This window comes from Bombina bombina, chromosome 11 (assembly GCF_027579735.1).
Source record: "Bombina bombina isolate aBomBom1 chromosome 11, aBomBom1.pri, whole genome shotgun sequence".
NCBI lineage: Eukaryota > Metazoa > Chordata > Amphibia > Anura > Bombinatoridae > Bombina > Bombina bombina.
Genome location: NC_069509.1, coordinates 171,317,017 through 171,339,664, shown reverse-complemented (window position 1 = coordinate 171,339,664; position 22,648 = coordinate 171,317,017). Strand labels below are relative to the sequence as shown.

At 40.2% G+C, this 22,648-nt stretch overlaps 1 protein-coding gene across 2 annotated transcripts in view; it reads left to right on the top strand.

The window, feature by feature from the left end:
• Positions 1-260: 260 nt before the first annotated feature.
• The window catches only part of EIF2AK1 (eukaryotic translation initiation factor 2 alpha kinase 1), a 60,053-nt gene continuing 37,665 nt past the window's right edge, over positions 261-22,648 (top strand). Inside the window, exons 1-6 of one of the 2 annotated variants that reach the window (XM_053694969.1) lie at positions 261-605; positions 12,256-12,411; positions 13,368-13,504; positions 15,216-15,253; positions 15,358-15,457; positions 17,090-17,170. In XM_053694969.1, the coding sequence (XP_053550944.1) occupies positions 467-605; positions 12,256-12,411; positions 13,368-13,504; positions 15,216-15,253; positions 15,358-15,457; positions 17,090-17,170 (651 nt within the window). In that variant the 5' untranslated portion in view covers positions 261-466. Of the gene's footprint in view, positions 606-10,027; positions 10,134-12,255; positions 12,412-13,367; positions 13,505-15,215; positions 15,254-15,357; positions 15,458-17,089; positions 17,171-22,648 lie in introns of those variants that run through there. The other variant, XM_053694970.1, reaches the window with a different exon arrangement.

Below are 22,648 nucleotides of genomic sequence, written 5' to 3'. Positions count from 1 at the left end.
AAAATAAATTATGATCTATCCAAACCCTAGTGAATGTAAATTGCTGATAAAATACTAAACACGTTGATAAGCGTTATCATTTATTCAAAAGGAGACTACATACTATGAAACATAAAGGACATTTTATTTGCAGGTAATTACTATTTAGCTGGATATAGATGTGATAAACAGATCTGTGAATATATCTAGTGTAGTATTCTCTAACAGAAAAACAAACACATCAGTTGGCGCATGCGCAAATCTAACATCCGGTAGGAGACGACGTTCTAGAACTTCTAGCTTCAGCTGCCGCTCTCTCCCGCACTACTCGTCCTCTATGGTATTCACATAGAACGTTGTGGTGTGTTCTGTTTTCATAGTAGTCAGAGCCTGGAGGATCGTAAGTTGCTGTACGCTGAGCCGGTAATGCTGCAGCTCGGCCCCTGCAATGCACACCTGGTAGCAGGAGCTGGCTGTGACCTCCTGGATGAGGCAGCTGTGCCCGGTAACAGCCATGTCTGACACCCCGCCCCCCAAAAACACAGAGAATGGGAACAAGGTGGTGAAAAAGTCAGAGCTGGGGCCACTGTTTGAGTTCCCTGAGGAGCCCGAGTTGGACTTTGATGGTGAGTGCGTGTTCTGGGGTGGCTGATGCAATGCATGGTGCTGGGTGACTGCTGGCACTGAGGGCAAGTAACAGCTGAGCCTATGTATCCCAATGACAGCCTGGTCTAAACTTGTGGCACTCATTGTCAGCTTTTACCTTCCACATTCGCGCTTCTAATTCCTATTGTTGTGACCTTGTGTCAGTGTCGGACTAATGTGCCCCACTGCCCCCAGTGTCAGACTAATGTCCCCCAGTGCTAGCCTAATGTGCCCCACTGCCCCCAATGCTTACTGATGTGCCCCAGTGGTAGCCTAATAATGCTTACTGATGTGCCCCAGTGCTAGACTAATGTGCCCCACTGCCCTCAGCGTCAGACTAATGTGCCCCAGTTCTTAATGATGTGCCCAATTGCTAGCCTAATGTGCCCCACTGCCCCCAATGCTTACTGATGTGCCCCAGTGCTAGCCTAATAATGCTTACTGATGTTCCCCAGTGGTAGCCTAATAATGCTTACTGATGTGGCCCAGTGCTAGCCTAATGTGCCCCACTACTCCCAATGCTTACTGATGTGGCCCAGTGCTAGCCTAATGTGTCCCACTACCCCCATTGCTTACTGATGTACCCAGTGCTAGGCTAATGTGCCCTACTGCCCCCAGTACTAGCCTAATGTGCCCCACTACCCTCAATGCTTACTAATGTGCCCCAGTGCTAACCTAATGTGCCCCACTGCCCCCAGTGCTTACTAATGTGCCCCAGTGCTTAGTGATGTGCCCCAGTGCTAGCCTAATGTGCCCCACTGCCCCAGTGCTTAGTGATGTGCCCCACTGCTAGTCTAATGTGCCCCCCTGCCCCCAGTGTTACTGATGTACCCCAGTGCTACCCTAATATGCCCCACTGCCCCCAGTGCTTACTGATGTGCCCAGTGCTAGCCTAATGTGCCCCACTGCCCCCAGTGCTTAGTGATGTGCCCCACTGCTAGTCTAATGTGCCCCGCTGCCCCCAGTGTTACTGATGTGCCCCAGTGCTACCCTAATGTGCCCCACTGCCCCCAGTGCTTAGTGATGTGCCCCACTGCTAGTCTAATGTGCCCCACTGCTAGTCTGATGTGCCCCAGTGCTACCCTAATGTGCCCTAATGCTTACTGATGTGCCCCACAACCCCCAGTGCTTACTGATGTGCCCAGTGCTACCCTAATGTGCCCAACTACCCCTGTTCTAGCCTAATGTGTCCCACAGCCCCCAATGTTACTGATGTGCCCCAGTGCTATCCTAATGTGCCCCACTGCCCTGATGGTTACTGATGTGCCCCAGTGCTAGCCTAATGTGCCCCACTACTCCCAAAGCTTACTGATGTGCCCCAGTGCCCCCCAGTGCTAGGCTAATGTGCCCTACTGCCCCCAGTGCTTACTGATGTGCCCCAGTACTAGCTAATGTGCCCCACTGCCCCCAATGCTTACTAATATGCCCCAGTGCTAGCCTAATGTGCCCCACTGCCCCCAGTGCTTACTAATGTGCCCCAGTGCTAGCCTAATGTGCCCCACTGCTCCCAGTGCTTAGTGATGTGCCACAGTTCTAGCCTAATGTTCCCCACTGCCCCCCCATTGTTTACTAATGTGCCCCACTGCTAGCCTAATGTGCACACTGCCCCCAGTGCTTACTGATGTGCCCCAGTGCTAGCTTAATGTGCCCCACTACCCCCCAGTGCTAGTCTAATGTGCCATTCTGCCCCCAGTGCTAGCCTAATTTGCCCTACTACCCCCCATTGTTTACTGATGTGCCCCAGTACTAGCCTTATTTACCTACTGACCCCCTAGTGCTTCCTGCTGTGCTTCAGTGCTAGCCTAATGTGCCTACTGACCCCATAGTGCTTACTGCTGTGCCTCAGTGCCAGCCTAATGTGCCTACTGACCCCATAGTGCTTACTGCTGTGCCTCAGTGCCAGCCTAATGTCCCTACTGACCCTATAGTGCTTACTGTTGTGCCTCAGTGCCAGCCTAATGTGCCTACTGACCCCATAGTGCTTACTGCTGTGCTTTAGTGCCAGCCTAATGTGCCTACTGACCCCATAGTGCTTACTGCTGTGCTTTAGTGCCAGCCTAATGTGCCTACTGACCCCCCTAGTGCTTACTGCTGTGCTTCAGTGCCAGCCTAATGTGCTTACTGACCCCATAGTGCTTACTGCTGTGCCTCAGTGCCAGCCTAATGTGCCTACTGACCCCATAGTCCTTACTGCTGTGCCTCAGTGCCAGCCTAATGTGCCTACTGACCCCATAGTGCTTACTGCTGTGCCTCAGTGCCAGCCTAATGTGTCTACTGACCCCATAGTGCTTACTGATGTGCTTTAGTGCCAGCCTAATGTGCCAACTGACCCCATAGTGCTTACTGCTGTGCTTCAGTGCCAGCCTAATGTGCCTACTGACCCCATAGTGCTTAATGCTGTGCCTCAGTGCCAGCCTAATGTGCCTACTGACCCCCTAGTGCTTACTGCTGTGCTTTAGTGCCAGCCTAATGTGCCTACTGACCCCATAGTACTTACTGCTGTGCCTCAGTGCCAGCCTAATGTGCCTATTGACCCCATAGTGCTTACTGCTGTGCCTCAGTGCCAGCCTAATGTGCCTACTGACCCCATAGTGCTTACTGTTGTGCCTCAGTGCCAGCCTAATGTCCCTACTGACCCTCTAGTGCTTACTGTTGTGCCTCAGTGCCAGTCTAATGTGCCTACTGACCCCATAGTGCTTACTGCTGTGCCTCCGTGCCAGTCTAATGTGCCTACTGACCCCATAGTGCTTACTGCTGTGCCTCAGTGCCAGTCTAATGTGCCTACTGACCCCATAGTGCTTACTGCTGTGCCTCAGTGCCAGTCTAATGTGCCTACTGACCCCATAGTGCTTACTGCTGTGCCTCAGTGCCAGTCTAATGTGCCTACTGACCCCATAGTGCTTCCTGCTGTGCTTCAGTGCCAGCCTAATGTGCCTACTGACCCCATAGTGCTTACTGCTGTGCCTCAGTGCCAGCCTAATGTGCCTACTGACCCCATAGTGCTTACTGCTGTGCCTCAGTGCCAGCCTAATGTGCCTACTGACCCCATAGTGCTTACTGCTGTGCCTCAGTGCCAGCCTAATTTTCTTACTGACCCCATAGTGCTTCCTGCTGTGCTTCAGTGCCAGCCTAATGTGCCTACTAACCCCATAGTGCTTACTGCTGTGCCTCAGTGCCAGCCTAATGTGCCTACTGACCCCATAGTGCTTACTGTTGTGCCTCAGTGCCAGCCTAATGTGCCTACTGACCCCATAGTGCTTACTGCTGTGCCTCAGTGCCAGCCTAATGTGCCTACTGACCCCCTAGTGCTTACTGTTGTGCCTCAGTGCCAGCCTAATGTCCCTACTGACCCTCTAGTGCTTACTGTTGTGCCTCAGTGCCAGCCTAATGTGCCTACTGACCCCCTAGTGCTTACTGTTGTGCCTCAGTGCCAGCCTAATGTGCTTACTGCTGTGCCAGCCTTATTTTGCCCACTGCCCCCAGTATTTACTGCTCCATGCAGAACACATATTCTACACAGCCGTTGGCGGCACACTCTAGGGACCTATTTATAACTGTCTCTAATTGGCCACTGCAGAGAAGGTAACCTAAGTTACAACATAAAAACTCCCATTGTTTTATAAATACTAAATATTTACACTTATTTTGTCAATATTTAACCCTTTCGTGACAGGGTTAAAGTGTCTACATCGGAACACCTGTTCCGATGTAGACAAATTGAAACTACACGATCGTGCATACGATCGCGAGATTTCAATTATTGGATCGCATCTGGGGGGCGTCCCTACAACCCTAGGAACGCCCTCCAGACCGCGATCAAGTCTTTGAAGCGCAGAAGGCTTCAGGACAGCCGTTTGATATGACGTTCTATTCCGTCATAACGGCTTTAAAGCCCAGTGTGAATATGACGGAATAGAACGGCATAACGGCGTTAAAAGGTTAAACATGCGATGAAACTTTAAAAAAAAATACATCTACATGTTATTCTCATAGTCAGACTTATCTTTTCTCTGATTGCATCATTCTATCTAGCATTTATTTAGTGTTTAGTGTCCCTTTAAAAAAAAAAAGTGTGGTTTAGGTTGGCCACAATTCCGAAGTGTCTTCTGGAGGGCAGAACAGCAGATAGAGAAGGTACCCTGCAACCTTACCTAAATCTTGCTCTCTGACACTAGATATTTTTATGTAAATATATTATTTCTTTCTTTGGAAGTGGTCCAGCGTAGACATAAGGAAATTTTGTTGCTTGTAGTATCATTTTTGTTACTGCACACAGTGTATTTAAAGAGACATTTTAGTGCAAAAATAATATGCACTATTGCTCACCACTATATGTATAACCTTTGCAATTGTTATAGATCTGTCTTTATGTGTATATAAAGATATACTTTTTTATGGAGGGATATATATATATATATATATATAAGTCTACACACCCCTGTTAAAATGTCAGGTTTCTGTGATGTAAAAAAATGAGACAAAGATAAATCATTTCAGAACTTTTTCCACCTTTAATGTGACCTATAAACCGTACAACTCAATTGAAAAGCAAACCAAAATCTTTTAGGTAAAGGGAAATACAAATAAAAAACTAAAATAATATGGTTGCATAAGTGTGAACACCCTTAAACTAATACTTCATAGAAGCACCTTTTGATTTTATTACAGCACTCAGTCTTTTTGGGTATGAGTTTTTCAGCATGGCACATCTTGACTTGGAAAGATTTGCCCACTCTTCTTTGCAAAAACCCTCTAAATCTGTCAGAATGCGAGGGCATCTCTTGTGCACAGCCCTCTTCAGATCACCCCACAGATTTTGAATTGGATTCAGGTCTGGGCTCTGGCTGGGCCATCCCAAAACTTTAATCTTCTTCTGGTGAAGCCATTCCTTTGTTGATTTGGATGTATGCTTTGGGTCGTTGTCACGCTGAAAGATAAAGTTCCTCTTCATGTTCAGCTTTCTAGCAGAAGCCTGAAGGTTTTGTGCAATATTGTCTGGTATTTGGAACTGTTCATTATTCCCTCTACCTTGACTAAGGCCCCAGTTCCAGCTGAAGAAAAGCAGCCCCAAAGCATGATGCTGACACCACCATGCTTCGCTGTGGGTATGGTGTTCTTTTGGTGATGTGCAGTGTTGTTTTTGCTCCAAACATATCTTTTGGAATTATGGCAAAAAAGTTCAACTTTGGTTTCATCAGACCAGAACACCTTTGCAACATGCTTTTGGGAAACTTCAGATGTGTTTTTGCAAAATTTAGCCGGGCTTGGATGTTTTTTTTTGTAAGAAAAGGCTTTCGTCTTGCCAGTCTACCCCATAGCCCAGACATATGAAGAATACGGGCGTTTGTTGTCACATGTACCACACAGCCAGTACTTGCCAGATATTCCTGCAGCTCCTTTAATGTTTTTGTAGGCCTCTTGGCAGCCTCCCAGACCAGTTTTCTTCTTGTCTTTTCATCAATTTTGGAGGGACGTCCAGTTCTTGGTAATGTCACTGTTGTACCATATTTTCTTCACTTGATGATGACTGTCTTCATTGTGTTCCATGGTATATCTAATGCCTTGGAAATTCTTTTGTACCCTTCTCCTGACTGATACCTTTTAACAATGAGATCCCTCTGATGCTTTAGAAACTCTCTGCGGACCATGGCTTTTGCTGTAGGATGCGACTAACAAAATGTCAGGAAAGACCAACTAGAACAGCTGAACTTTATTTGGGGCTAATCAGAGGCACTTTAAATGATGACAGGTGTGTACTGACTCCTATTTAACATGATTTTGAATGTGATTGCTTAATTCTGAACACAGCTAGATCCCCAGTTATAAAAGGGTGTGCACACTTATGCAACCAAATTATTTTATTTTTTTATTTTTATTTCCCTTTACCTAAAATATTTCAGTTTGTTTTTCAATTGAGTTGTACAGTTTATAGGTCACATTAAAGGTGGAAAAAAAAAAAAAAGGTGTGTGTGTGTGTGTGTGTATATATATATATATATATATATATGTGTAACACACACACGCGCGTGTGCGCGCGCTATTTGTACATTGTATATGTAAAACATTTTTTATTTTTTTTTACTATTTACTTGCTATTAGTTTCTATTACTATATCTGCTTCGTTCTTAGGTAGGCACATAGGAGGAGCTCAGGAGCGTGCACGTGTCTAGCATTGCACACACTCCAGCTATAGAGTGCTAAATTCATGTGCACACCAATGAGCTTACCTTAGGTTTACTCATCGATAAAGGATATCAAGAGAGCAAGGCAGATGTCGTAATTGAAGTAAGTTGGAAAATTGTTTAAACCTGAAATCTGTTTGAATCATGAAAGTTTTAAAGGGACAGACTACACCAGAATTTTTTATTATTTAAAGGGACAGTCAAGTCCAAAAAAACCTTTCATGATTCAAATCGTACATGTCATTTTAAACAACTTTCCAATTTACTTTTATCACCAATTGTGCTTTGTTTTCTTGGTATTCTTAATTGAAAGCTAAACCTAGGAGGTTCATATGCTAATTTTAGACCTTGAAGGCCGCCTCTAAGCTGAATGCATTTTGACCACTAGAGGGTGTTAGTTCATGTGTTTCATATAGATAACATTGAGCTCATGCAAGTGAATTTACAGAGGAGTGAGCACTGATTGGCTAAAATGCAAGTCTGTCAAAAGAAATTAAATAAAGGGGAGTCTGCAAATGCTTAGATACAAGGTAATTACAGCGGTAAAACCATATATTATTATAACTGTGTTGGTTATGCAAAACTGGGGAATGGGTAATTAAGGGATTATCTATCTTTTAAAACAACAAAATTTCTGGTGTTGACTGTCCCTTTAAAAAGATGGATAATCCCTTTATTACCCATTCCCCAGTTTTGCATAACCAACACTGCTATATTAATACACTTTTTACCTCTGTGATTACCTTGTATCTAAGTAAGTATCTGCAGACTGCCCCCTTATTTCAGTTCTTTTGACAGACATGCATTTTAGCCAATAAGTGCTGACTCCTAGGTAACTCTACGGGCGTGAGCAAAATGTTATCTGTATGGCACACATGAACTAAAGCCCTCTAGCTGTGAAAATTTGTCAAAATGCCCTGAGATAAGAGGCGGCCTTCAAGGGCTAAGACATTAGCATATGAGCCTACTTGGGTTTAGCTTTCATCTAAGAATATCAAGAGTACAAAGCAAATTTGATGGAAAGTTATTTAAAATTGCATGCCCTATCTGAATCATGAAAGTTTATTTTTGACTCGACTGTCCCTTTTTAATTTTGATTTTACTGTCCCTTTTAAGAACCAGGCGAAAAAAATAATTCTAGTAGCTGATTCCTTTCTGCTCTTTCTATATCTGTGTTTGCACCAAACCCTTATCTTGTACACAGCGTGATCCTGGTTGGAGATGTGAAAGTGTAAAATAGCAGCAGATGTTATTGAATCCATTGACTCATATGTTAGGTTCAGAAACACACTAGAAGGAAACTAACAGGGCAGTTATAGTGTAGGAGCCTTTACAGTGCTGGTGTCGTGTGTACCAGTAACACGGCCAGTGGTAGAACTGGCTCAGTAAATGTCACCAGCTCTGGATGAGATGTCGCTGAGATTACAATGTGACTGTGCAAACTGCCTCTCCCTAGAAGTATGCAGTGTTTAGATAGTGTCTATCTGCTTTACTTCAGCTGCACATTATGTTTTTCTAACTTCACAGTAACTAGCAGTTAGAAACTGTTTTGAAAAATGTGTCCTAACGTAAATTCTTGTTGATTTAGAAAAGAAATAGGTAAAATAATCTATGCGTGTAAAATGTTTGTATCGAGCAGGAGTTTTGCAGTTTTTTGTGAAGGTTTCTGAAAAAATCTGTATATAAATAAAAAATAGCAAGAATGCGTAAGTGCATTCTATATAAGAGACACTCACCTACACAACATAATCATTAGAGCTGCGCATCTTCACTTGTCTCACGATTCGATTCGATTACGATTATCATTGTAACGATTCGATACGATTCGATTCTACGATGCATCGCGATGCATCACGATTACTGCCCATGATTTTCATGATCTTGTTCTATTTCATATTATATATATATATATATATATATATATATTTATATATGTGTGTGTGTATATGTATGTATATATATATATATATATATATATATATATATATATATATATATATATACACATACACACACACACACATATATATATATATACATACACACACACACATATATATACATACACACATTTATATATATATATATATATATTGTGTGTGTGTGTGTGTGTATATATAATAATCTTTTAAACAACTGTGTAAGATGGAAGAGCACTTATAAACATAATACTACAATACGCACAGAAATGTATCTGTAGATTTATTTTACAAAGGAAAACCAGCAGCAGTGTACTCACTCAAACATTCTCACAGAGTACATGCAGACATCTGAAACCTGACCCAGAGAGCATTACCAATAGACCTCCTCTCACACAAATGTTCCGGTCAGGAATTTTTATGACACCTATCCTAAAGAGCCGACAGCAGCCTCATGTAAACAGTGAATCTTTTCTTGTATTATAGATTCACTGTTTACTGTTGCGGTCTCTGCTGCATGTTTCCTCTGTCAGATCCTAGCCCAAACGAGCATTTGAGGGTTGCTATTAGATACAGTACGTCAAAAGTTTTACAGCAACCCTCAAATGCTCGTTTGGGCTAGGATCTGACAGAGGAAACATGCAGCAGAGACCGCAACAGTAAACAGTGAATCTATAATACAAGAAAAGATTCACTGTTTACATGAGGCTGCTGTCGGCTCTTTAGGATAGGTGTCATAAAAATTCCTGACCGGAACATTTGTGTGAGAGGAGGGCTATTGGTAATGCTCTCTGGGTCAGATATCTGCACAGTGTGCACAGGAAGTCCTGAATCACAGGAGTTCCCTGTCAGACTCGCCTGGCATGTATGGGGTTAATGGTGCCTATCTGGGAGTTGCCTGTTCTATGTCACCTGTCTTTATAATATAAGCCTTTCCAAGCCTCCTCCTCCCCTGTATGTCAGTTTGTTTATTTTTTTATTGCAAGTACTGTGAGTTTGCCCTCCCTTCACTGACTGCTGCTTTATTTAATACTATTGGTATTGGTAGTACTAGCAGTCAGTGCCTATCGCTGTTCTACGTTATCAGCAGCTAATTCAGAGGGATTATATGAATTCCTGTGACACTGGCTACCGAGAGCCTCTCTCTGACGTGCACAATATTGCACTACGTAGAACAGTGATAGGCACTGACTGCTAGTACTACCAATACCAATAGTATTAAATAAAGCAGCAGTCAGTGAAGGGAGGGCAAACTCACAGTACTTGCAATAAAAAAATAAACGAACTGACATACAGGGGAGGAGGTGGCTTGGAAAGGCTTATATTGTGGCTCCATAACAGTGAAGTTTAAAAACGGAGCAATGAGTAAACCAGAGTGTTCCATTTCCTCACATACCGCGGGGGTCAGGTAAGACACCAACGATGGCTGCTTGCAATAAAAATATAAACGCAATGACATACAGGGGAGGAGGCGGCTTGGAAAGGCTTATATTGTGGCTCCATAACAACAGTGAAGTTTAAAAACGGAGCAATGAGGAAAACAGGAAACTGACAGTACAAGACTCATTTCCTCACATACCGAATCCCCTGCCCATGACGTCACTGACCCGGAATCGATTAAGAGCCTTCACTGCATCGATGCAGAATCGTTCACTGCTGCATCGTGATGCATCGGTGTGACGATTATTTTTGACAGCCCTAATAATCATCACAATATTTTATTCATTTTTTTATTTTTATTTTAACCAGTTTCCCTTATGGGCTCCCAAAAGTTTGCTGATATTTTGAGATTAAAATGTAAGATGTTGTCACTTTATAGATAACAAGTAATAATAGGTAGTGTTTTATTTATTTTAATAGTTAGGTAAAAAATACAATTGTTTCTTCTTTTTACAGTCTGTCTGTATTTTATATAGTTGTGGTTTTATTTTAAAATACTGAATTTCACAAGCATCTTCCTTTTTTTTTTTTGTAATATATATATATTATTGGGCAGTTATTACATTAGTTATATTTAGTGAATTTCTATGGATAAGTAAGGAGAGATGATTTTGGAATAAGGATTTTTATTCATCAATACTGTTGTATGGTCAATAAAGATGATAGTGTAGTTCTGTAAATTGTGTCCCGGAGTTGTACTCCGTTCCTCGCGGTAACTCACTATACACAATCCCTATATTCTTTTTAAAAAAACAAACAAAACACAAGACAAATTAAATATGCTTCTTATATTTTTATTAGAATATTTATAAACCTTGTTCTAAAATTAAACATTATGCAGATTAATAAAATATAGTACTAGGGAAGCAACATAGCATAAAATATCAAGAACCGATAAAAAAACTAGATGATAACAAAACAAACCATATGAAGGAAAAGTTCTAAAATCCTTATGATCTTGTTTTGGCGCTTTACATTTATATCTATTCATTTTACCATTATCAAATGTTTTTGTTTGCATCAATCTATGTTTTGTACGTTGCGTCCCTAGTATTGTATATTATGTGCATTGCGTCCCTAGTAGTAGAGATTATACACGTTGCGTCTCTAGTATTGTATATTTTGTATGTTGCGTCCCTAGTATTGTATAATTTGTGCGTTGCGTCCCTAGTAGTGTATATTTTATACGTTGCATCCCTAGTATTGTATATTATGTGCGTTGCGTCCCTAGTAGTGTAGATTATGTGCGTTGCGTCACTAGTAGTGTAGATTATGTGCGTTGCGTCACTAGTAGTGTAGATTATGTGCGTTGCGTCCCTAGTAGTGTAGATTATGTGCGTTGCGTCCCTAGTAGTGTAGATTATGTGCGTTGCGTCCCTAGTAGTGTAGATTTTTATCAAGTAAAGTCAGAATAAAACTGCTATGGTTTAGACAGAGTATGTGATTTTAATCATTCCAGTTTATTGCTGTTATCCATTTTTGCTCATTCTATTGGTATCCTTTGTTGAAAAGTAAACTAGGTAGTCTCATAGGAGCTGAGGAATGTGTTATTAGCTCTGTGACAGTAGTGTTTGTTACAAAGATTGCTGCCATAGAGGACTAACACATGCACGCTCCTGAGCCTTCCTAGGTTTTACACTTCAAAAAAAGAATACCAAGAGATCAAAGCAGATTTTATTTAATTTTTTAAAGAAGGATAATTATAGTTTGTTGTTGTTGTTTAGTATGAAAACGATAATCCTATTTGATTTCATTTTCTTCTATTCCCTGTTTAAATAAATAATACTTTTATATGTGAGATCAAACAGTGTTCTGAGTGCAGTAATAGGATTTGTGCAACTTTCTCCGCGTTTTGAACCACACGTGTACAGTAATTCTTTTGTGTTTTGGTGACATTGTTTACGTAGAGATAACACTGTGTCCCCTTTACATGCCGTGGGTGTGTCTTCTGTCTGTACTTCAGAATGGCCTCTAGTTGTAAGCAGTGCGGTTTGGGTAAAGTTCACACATCACGTTATCTTGTTTTGTTTGAATCTAAGCCAGTCACGCTGCTGATATCATTTATTTTTTTCTCCTTGTTTTGTTTTCAGACTCCGATTCACCCTCGGACCTTCAGATGGTTAATGGCAGACGACTGTTTCCCAACGTCACAACTGTCCCCAACCAGCTCCTGCTTGTGTCATTAGTAGAGCATCTTTGCTATGTCCATGGACAAAGTCCCCACAGATCTAAATATCTCTTCAAATGTTAGTTTGTTTGTTTGACACAGTGTTGTCTTTAGTGGTCTCTGTCATTTGATTTCATTTGTATCAAAAGTGTTGAAGAAATAAAGTGACCTGAAACCTATTTGTTTTTCATGATTCAGATAATGCAGACAATTTTAAACAACTTTCCAATTTAGTTCTATTATCAAATTTGCTTCATTTTCTTTGTATCCTTTGTTAAAGGAGAAGCAATGCAATACTGGGAGCTAGCTGAACACATTGGGTGAGCCAATGACAAGAGGCATATATGTGCAGCAACGAATCGGCAGTTGGCTCCTAGTATTGAATTGCTTGTCCTGAGCCTACATAGGTATTCTTTTCAACCCAGAATACTAAGAGCACAAAGCAAATTCGATAACAGAAGTACATTGGAAAGTTGTTTACAATTGCATGCTCTGTCTGAATCATTAACCCTTTTGTGACTGGGTTAAAGTGTCTACATCGGAACAACTGTTCAATTATGGGATCGGGTCTGGGGGGCGTCCCTATGACGTTAGGAACGCCCTCCAGACCGCGATCAAATCCTGCAAGCGCAGTAGGCTTCAGGACAGCCGTTAGCTATGACGTTGTATTCCGTCATAACGGCTTTAAAGCCCAGCGCCGTTGTGACGGAATACAGCGGCATAACGGCGGGAAAGGGTTAAAGACAAATTAAATTATGTATAATGCAGATCAAGTTGAGTAATATTTTTTTTTCTATAATTTCTTTTTTTGACTTTTTCCCCCTCTGCCTCACTTTCCTTTCATTATTTCACCTGCATTTCTTGTAACTTGGCTCCAGAAAAACTTTAGTATTCCCACTGCTCCTGGAGATTATGAGCCTGGGTAAATCCTAGTTCTTTTGGAAATACAAGTTGTGAATATAAGTATCACATTTCATACATTTTAAAAGCCAAGGAGAGATAAATTGCCAGGATTTCTTTATCTTCTCAATTTAGTGCTTTGCCAAACCTTTACCAAAATGGGCTTATTAACACCGTTTGCCTTCAGTGATGAGTTCAGCACAGTGAGACTTCAGCACAGCACAGCCATCACGGAACTGCTAAAGGCAGCAAAACGTCACATGTACAATGAGGTAAGTGACATTCAGCGTTATCTGCCCTGCACAGCTGGAGCAGGGAGGATTATTACATTAACAGAAAAATGCTCACTAGGCAAAAATAAATGTTGTTTATAATCCCATGGACACAGCTTTAAAAAAGACATTTTATTGTAAGGGGGTTTGAGTCTAGCCACAGCCTGTGGAATTCTACTCCTCAGATATATTTTCTTTTCAGCAGTGAGCTGCGCATTTGCTAGCGTATGTTATTTACCTGTGCAATTGTCTAAACATAAACAGTCTTATTTAAAATGAATTATAAATGAAAATGTGCTTCAAATCCACGTGAATACAGACACCTGCTATTCAAAATCATGACAAATGGCATAAATAACAGACTTGTGTTATCATATTCGGCACACGTTGTTAGACGCATTGATTCTCACAGAAAAAAAGTGCAGGCCTTTTTTCACGCCTCTGCTATTCAAATAACAAACGTGTTTCTGCTGCAGAAATCTGCCACTAACCTGTTTGTTCTTTGTAAGGAATGCCACAAATAGATACAGCGGCATAAAAAGTATCATCTTGTTTTTTTATGACACTAAATCCTGAGCCTGTGCAACAACAATTCCATGTAACGATAGCATAAAAGAGAGAAGTCACAATATATTTTTAGCTGATCTCAATAAATAATAAATTACAAACGTGTGTGTGGTTGCGCAAGTATACCTGCTTTTAGTTGCAATGCCTTTTTAAGAAGCATAAAAAAATGCAAACGCCTTGTAGGTAAATACTCTTGTAACCCCACTCCATATCTGTTTTTAATGTTGATGATTGTCTTTGAATCTAGCTGATACAAGTACAAATCCCCAAATACGTAATTCAGAATTTGTCTGAAATATTTTTTTTGTAAATAAAGTTATTAAAAATTACCATCTTTCCCCGCCAGTAAGTCACAATCTTCTCTGGCTGCGTCTTTTTGTGTGCTCTAAAATGCAAACCGTAGTAATAGTTATTTAAAACTACTATTACCCTTCTGAATACAGTACTGTACTATCTTTCTGATGGTGCTATGTATACAAAGTATTACATATAATATAATGCTACCTTTAGGTTACATGTATAAGCTGTATTATGTCATGTAAATATTGCCTAAATGCAGTGCTGGCTGGGAGGCTCCCTCTGTCCATGATGTGGCCCGGTGGGCCACCGGCACCGCAGAGCCACATCATGTGAAGAGGGAGTCTACCAGCCTGGACACAAAGCAAGGTTTGTGTGCAGCATAGTTCATATAGTCAGACACTCAGCTCCTGGAGGTGGAAGGTAACAGGGGGCATTGTTGGCTGTGCCGGGGCCAGTCTTCAAACATTTCCCAGCCCTGCCTAAATGATATCTGATATTGTTGCCTACACTTGATTCTGTCCCCTCTCCAAGCTGTCTCTTACAGATGTAAATCTACAAATATTTTCCGAAATGCAAACCTTTTCTGGTCCCAAGCAGGGTTTTGTACTTGTAGTAAAATGCTATAATATATAAGGTCATTCTATTACACTAAAATGCCATTTTTACGGCCACTGAAAGGCACAACTACATTCCCAAACCTAATAAGCAAAAGTTGTTTACTACAGTACAGAAATAAGTATAAAGCAAAAACTTGACCACATTTTCAAATTCTCCCTTTTAGGTCTATCAAAGGAACGTTCATATTTTGCATTTTAAATATTTTTCTTATTTTTTTTATATATAGGAGTTAACCAATGGGGATTTGAATGTGCATTTAAGCAGGTATGGCCACAAACGTTAGATTTATCAAAATTATTGTAATTTAATTAAAAAAATGTAACGTACCTTAAATAAGTAACAAATGTTTTTGTTGTTGTTTTTTTTAGGATTAAAAATGTTATTTTTGAAGCTCAGACCTCTCGTTACCTCAGTGAATTTGAAGAAATTTGTCAACTTGGAAAAGGAGGGTACGGGAGAGTCTACAAGGTACCGTTGCACATTTTATTACATTTTGAAAATTTTGTCATTTATTTTTTGCTTAGAGATGTATAGTATAAAGATTTCCTGTTATTGTTAGACGGGCGCATTCTGAATTTGCACAGATCTTTGCACTATTACACAAATAAATTCAGCGCCGAAAACAGACAAATGCTGCTACAGGTGACCATATTTGACATTCCTTTATACAAACAATTGCTGAATGCACGTCTAATTGTTAGTGACGGTTTAATTTTGTGATAACCAGTATAACAGAGATACACAAATATAAATATGTACACTGTTTGTCTAAGGACGAGTCTGATAGACTCGAAAACGTTCACAATTAGTGACCTTTTGGAGTGCGCTTCCCTTTGATTTATATCTATTCCTTTTGCTGCACCCAAGGCCATTGCATTGAAATTCTGGAGTGCACATTGTCTGGAATATATATATATATATATATATATATATATACCGTTTGTGAAACACTAGGATTTACCAGTGGAGCAAAAAAGGGGACTTTCTTAAGTATAAAATACTTAATGCGGAAAGCTCCTTTATTTTGTTTGAAGCGTTCGCCGCACTGAGCTGCTCAGGAAACCATGCTGTTTGCTGTGAGGGGACATTTCCACCTCTTAGCCAATAGGCGTGCACTCCAAATGGCGCCAAGGCGGATAGCTATCATGCTATTGGCTAAGATTTGAAAACGTCGCCTCACAGCAAACAGCGTTCTGCCGTGGGCTTCTTGAGCAGCTCAGTGCGGCGAACGCTTCAAACAAAATAAAGGAGCTTTCAGCATAAAGTATGTTATACTTCATGACTAAAAGTCCCCTTTTTTTCTTCCACTGGTAAATACTAGCTTTTCACAAACGCTACGATTTATTGGCCACAGTTAAGGGACATAAAAAAAAATGTTACATAAAATATGCACCTAAAGAAAAAAATACTTTGCTCCTCCGATACATCAAAACCCCATCAATTTATACTTTTGCTGTTACCCATTTAGGACCTGTGGAGCACTGCTGGTCCCTAGTGGAACCCTCTGCTGATCCAGTCAGCAGCATTAGTCGCACGGCTGAGATGTGCAACCAGCGCTGCTGATTGGATCCCGCAGGTCATGAGCGGCACTTATACTTTGTGCTTAACCCCTTTTGTGGGTTATAAAATCACATGCTCCAACAAATTAGAGCATGTCATTTTTCGACTATTATGGCCCTTTTATAAAGGCTGTGTATATCTGTGTGAATCCCTCTGAATTAGTCAGTCTTAATCAGCAGAAGAAGAACATACAATTAAATCTCAAATTTCAATTTCCGCCATCAAAACATCAGGAGCAGAGGGAAAAACCCACCTGGCGCACATTATCTACAACTACTAATTTTGATGTAAATAGTTTTTCTTTTGTTCTTTATTCTTGTACGTTTTTATTCGCATTGGGCACTGCCCACTTGAGGGTACTTAGTTTTATACTCCTAGTGAGAAAATAATTGTGTGAATTTTTTTTAATTATTTTTTTCTACTTTTTATTTCAAGTTTTGTTTAAATTGGTAACTTTTTAGCTTTGTAATATGGCAATACAGTATGTGTAAAAAATGTCATTTTGTCACCATTTATGTTTTTTTTCATATTTTATCTTAGGTTAGAAATAAGCTAGATGGGCAATTCTACGCAATAAAAAAAATCTTAATCAAAAAGGTTTCTCGGAAAGATTGCAAGAAAGTAAGTTTTTTTTTTTTTTTTATTATTATTATTATTATATTATATATATATATATATATATATATATATATATATATATATATATATATATATATATATATATATATATATACTGTGTGTATGTATTATTTATATATATATATATAATCAATGTAAATATTTGCATAGGAAATTAGTACATCTAGGCAAGTATCCCCGCTTGCTTTCCCCCAGAAATTCCTAATATGCAATGTTTCCAATGCACAAGAGAATTGTGGGTAAGATATGCAAATTAGGTATGCAAATTCTCAGTTTCTTTCATGTAATTAGCAAGAGTCCATGAGCTAGTGACGTATGGGATATACATTCCTACCAGGAGGGGCAAAGTTTCCCAAACCTCAAAATGCCTATAAATACACCCCTCACCACACCCACAAATCAGTTTTACAAACTTTGCCTCCTATGGAGGTGGTGAAGTAAGTTTGTGCTAGATTCTACGTTGATATGCGCTCCGCAGCAGGTTGGAGCCCGGTTTTCCTCTCAGCGTGCAGTGAATGTCAGAGGGATGTGAGGAGAGTATTGCCTATTTGAATTCAATGATCTCCTTCTACGGGGTCTATTTCATAGGTTCTCTGTTATCGGTCGTAGAGATTCATCTCTTACCTCCCTTTTCAGATCGACGATATACTCTACGCTATGGTTGGGCGCTTTTTTATAAAGTTCTAAATAATATGTATTCAAACATTTATTTGCCTTGACTCAGGATGTTTAACGTTCCTTATTTCAGACAGTCAGTTTCATATTTGGGATAATGCATATGAATAAATCAATTTTTTTTACCTTAAAATTTGACTTTTTTCCCTGTGGGCTGTTAGGCTCACGGGGGCTGAAAATGCTTCATTTTATTGCGTCATTCTTGGCGCGGACTTTTTTGGCGCAAATTTTTTTTTCTGTTTCCGGCGTCATACGTGTCGCCGGAAGTTGCGTCATTTTTGACATTTTTTTGCGCCAAAAGTGTCGGCGTTCCGGATGTGGCGTCATTTTTTGGCGCCAAAAGCATTTAGGCGCCAAATAATGTGGGCGTCTTTTTTGGCGCTAGAAAAATTTGGGCGTCACTATTGTCTCCACATTATTTAAGTCTTATTATTTTGTTGCTTCTGGTTGCTAGAAGCTTGTTCACTGGCATTTTTTCCCATTCCTGAAACTGTCATTTAAGGAATTTGATCAATTTTGCTTTATATGTTGTTTTTTCTATTACATATTGCAAGATGTCCCACGTTAACACAGAGTCAGAAGATACTTCTGGAAAATCGCTGCCTGGTGCTGGATCTACCAAAGCTAAGTGTATCTGCTGTAAACTTATGGTGTCTGTTCCTCCAGCTGTTGTTTGTACTGATTGTCATGACAAACTTGTTAATGCAGATAATATTTCCTTTAGTACTGTTACATTACCTGTTGCTGTTCCGTCAACATCTAATGCTCAGAGTGTTCCTGATAACATAAGAGATTTTGTTTCTAAATCCATTAAGAAGGCTATGTCTGTTATTCCTCCTTCTAGTAAACGTAAAAAGTCTTTTAAAACTTCTCATTTTTCAGATGAATTTTTAAATGAACATCATCATTCTGATAATGGTTCTTCTGGTTCAGAGGATTCTGTCTCAGAGGTTGATGCTGATAAATCTTCATATTTGTTTAAAATGGAATTTATTCGTTCTTTACTTAAAGAAGTCCTAATTGCGTTAGAAATAGAGGATTCTAGTCCTCTTGATACTAAATCTAAACGTTTAGATAAAGTTTTTAAATCTCCTGTAGTTATTCCAGAAGTTTTTCCTGTCCCTGATGCTATTTCTGAAGTAATTTCCAGGGAATGGAATAATTTGGGTAATTCATTTACTCCTTCTAAACGTTTTAAGCAATTATATCCTGTGCCATCTGACAGATTAGAGTTTTGGGACAAAATCCCTAAGGTTGATGGGGCTGTCTCTACTCTTGCTAAGCGTACTACTATTCCTACGGCAGACGGTACTTCCTTTAAGGATCCTTTAGATAGGAAAATTGAATCCTTTCTAAGAAAAGCTTACTTGTGTTCAGGTAATCTTCTTAGACCTGCTATATCTTTAGCGGATGTTGCTGCAGCTTCAACTTTTTGGTTAGAAGCTTTAGCGCAACAAGTAACAGATCACAATTCTCATAGCATTATTAATCTTCTTCAACATGCTAATAATTTTATTTGTGATGCCATCTTTGATATCATTAGAGTTGATGTCAGGTATATGTCTCTAGCTATTTTAGCTAGAAGAGCTTTATGGCTTAAAACTTGGAATGCTGATATGTCTTCTAAGTCAACTTTGCTTTCCCTTTTTTTTTCCAGGGTAATAAATTATTTGGTTCTCAGTTGGATTCTATTATCTCAACTGTTACTGGAGGGAAAGGAACTTTTTTACCACAGGATAAAAAATCTAAAGGTAAATTTAGGTCTAATAATCGGTTTCGTTCCTTTCGTCACAATAAGGAACAAAAGCCTGATCCTTCACCCACAGGAGCGGTGTCAGTTTGGAAACCATCTCCAGTCTGGAATAAATCCAAGCCTTTTAGAAAACCAAAGTCAGCTCCTAAGTCCACATGAAGGTGCGGCCCTCATTCCAGCTCAGCTGGTAGGGGGCAGATTACGTTTTTTCAAAGAAATTTGGATCAATTCCGTTCACAATCTTTGGATTCAAAACATTGTTTCAGAAGGGTACAGAATTGGCTTCAAGATAAGGCCTCCTGCAAAGAGATTTTTTCTTTCCCGTGTCCCAGTAAACCCAGCGAAGGCTCAAGCATTTCTGAATTGTGTTTCAGATCTAGAGTTGGCTGGAGTAATTATGCCAGTTCCAGTTCTGGAACAGGGGCTGGGGTTTTATTCAAATCTCTTCATTGTACCAAAGAAGGAGAATTCCTTCAGACCAGTTCTGGATCTAAAAATATTGAATCGTTATGTAAGGATACCAACGTTCAAAATGGTAACTGTAAGGACTATCCTGCCTTTTGTTCAGCAAGGGCATTATATGTCTACAATAGATTTACAGGATGCATATCTGCATATTCCGATTCATCCAGATCACTATCAGTTTCTGAGATTCTCGTTCCTAGACAAGCATTACCAGTTTGTGGCTCTACCGTTTGGCCTAGCTACAGCTCCAAGAATTTTTACAAAGGTTCTCGGTGCCCTTCTGTCTGTAATCAGAGAACAGGGTATTGTGGTTTTTCCTTATTTGGATGATATCTTGGTACTTGCTCAGTCTTTACATTTAGCAGAATCTCATACGAATCGACTTGTGTTGTTTCTTCAAGATCATGGTTGGAGGATCAATTTACCAAAAAGTTCATTGATTCCTCAGACAAGGGTAACCTTTTTAGGTTTCCAGATAGATTCAGTGTCCATGACTCTGTCTTTGACAGACAAGAGACGTCTAAAATTGATATCAGCTTGTCGAAACCTTCAGTCACAATCATTCCCTTCGGTAGCCTTATGCATGGAAATTCTAGGTCTTATGACTGCTGCATCGGACGCGATCCCCTTTGCTCGTTTTCACATGCGACCTCTTCAGCTCTGTATGCTGAACCAGTGGTGCAGGGATTGCACAAAGATATCTCAATTAATATCTTTAAAACCGATTGTACGACACTCTCTGACGTGGTGGACAGATCACCATCGTTTAGTTCAGGGGGCTTCTTTTGTTCTTCCGACCTGGACTGTAATTTCAACAGATGCAAGTCTTACAGGTTGGGGAGCTGTGTTGGGGTCTCTGACAGCACAAGGGGTTTGGGAATCTCAGGAGGTGAGATTACCGATCAATATTTTGGAACTCCGTGCAATTTTCAGAGCCCTTCAGTCATGGCCTCTTCTAAAGAGAGAATCGTTCATTTGTTTTCAGACAGACAATGTCACAACTGTGGCATACATCAATCATCAAGGAGGGACTCACAGTCCTCTGGCTATGAAAGAAGTATCTCGAATTTTAGTTTGGGCGGAATCCAGCTCCTGTCTAGTTTCTGCGGTTCATATCCCAGGTATAGACAATTGGGAAGCGGATTATCTCAGTCGCCAAACGTTACATCCGGGCGAATGGTCTCTTCACCCAGAGGTATTTCTTCAGATTGTTCAAATGTGGGGACTTCCAGAAATAGATCTGATGGCCTCTCATCTAAACAAGAAACTTCCCAGGTATCTGTCCAGATCCAGGGACCCTCAAGCGGAAGCAGTGGATGCATTGTCACTTCCTTGGAAGTATCATCCTGCCTATATCTTTCCGCCTCTAGTTCTTCTTCCAAGAGTAATCTCCAAAATTCTGAAGGAATGCTCGTTTGTTCTGCTGGTAGCTCCAGCATGGCCTCACAGGTTTTGGTATGCGGATCTTGTCCGGATGGCTTCTTGCCAGCCGTGGACTCTTCCGTTAAGACCAGACCTTCTGTCGCAAGGTCCTTTTTTCCATCAGGATCTCAAATCCTTAAATTTAAAGGTGTGGAGATTGAACGCTTGATTCTTAGTCAAAGAGGTTTCTCTGACTCTGTGATTAATACTATGTTACAGGCTCGTAAATCCGTATCTAGGGAGATATATTATAGAGTCTGGAAGACTTATATTTCTTGGTGTCTTTCTCATCATTTTTCCTGGCATTCTTTTAGAATTCCGAGAATTTTACAGTTTCTTCAGGATGGTTTGGATAAAGGTTTGTCTGCAAGTTCCTTGAAAGGACAAATCTCTGCTCTTTCTGTTCTTTTTCACAGAAAGATTGCTAATCTTCCTGACATTCATTGTTTTGTACAAGCTTTGGTTCGTATAAAACCTGTTATTAAGTCAATTTCTCCTCCTTGGAGTTTGAATTTGGTTCTGGGGGCTCTTCAAGCTCCTCCGTTTGAACCTATGCATTCATTGGACATTAAATTACTTTCTTGGAAAGTTTTGTTCCTTTTGGCCATCTCTTCTGCCAGAAGAGTTTCTGAATTATCTGCTCTTTCTTGTGAGTCTCCTTTTCTGATTTTTCATCAGGATAAGGCGGTGTTGCGAACTTCTTTTCAATTTTTACCTAAGGTTGTGAATTCTAACAACATTAGTAGAGAAATTGTGGTTCCTTCATTATGTCCTAATCCTAAGAATTCTAAGGAGAAATCATTGCATTCTTTGGATGTAGTTAGAGCTTTGAAATATTATATTGAAGCTACTAAGAATTTCAGAAAGACTTCTAGTCTATTTGTTATCTTTTCCGGTTCTAGGAAAGGTCAGAAGGCTTCTGCCATTTCTTTGGCATCCTGGTTGAAATCTTTAATTCATCATGCTTATGTCGAATCGGGTAAAACTCCGCCTCAAAGGATTACAGCTCATTCCACTAGGTCAGTTTCTACTTCCTGGGCGTTTAGGAATGAAGCTTCGGTTGATCAGATTTGCAAAGCAGCAACTTGGTCTTCTTTGCATACTTTTACTAAATTCTACCATTTTGATGTGTTTCTTCTTCTGAA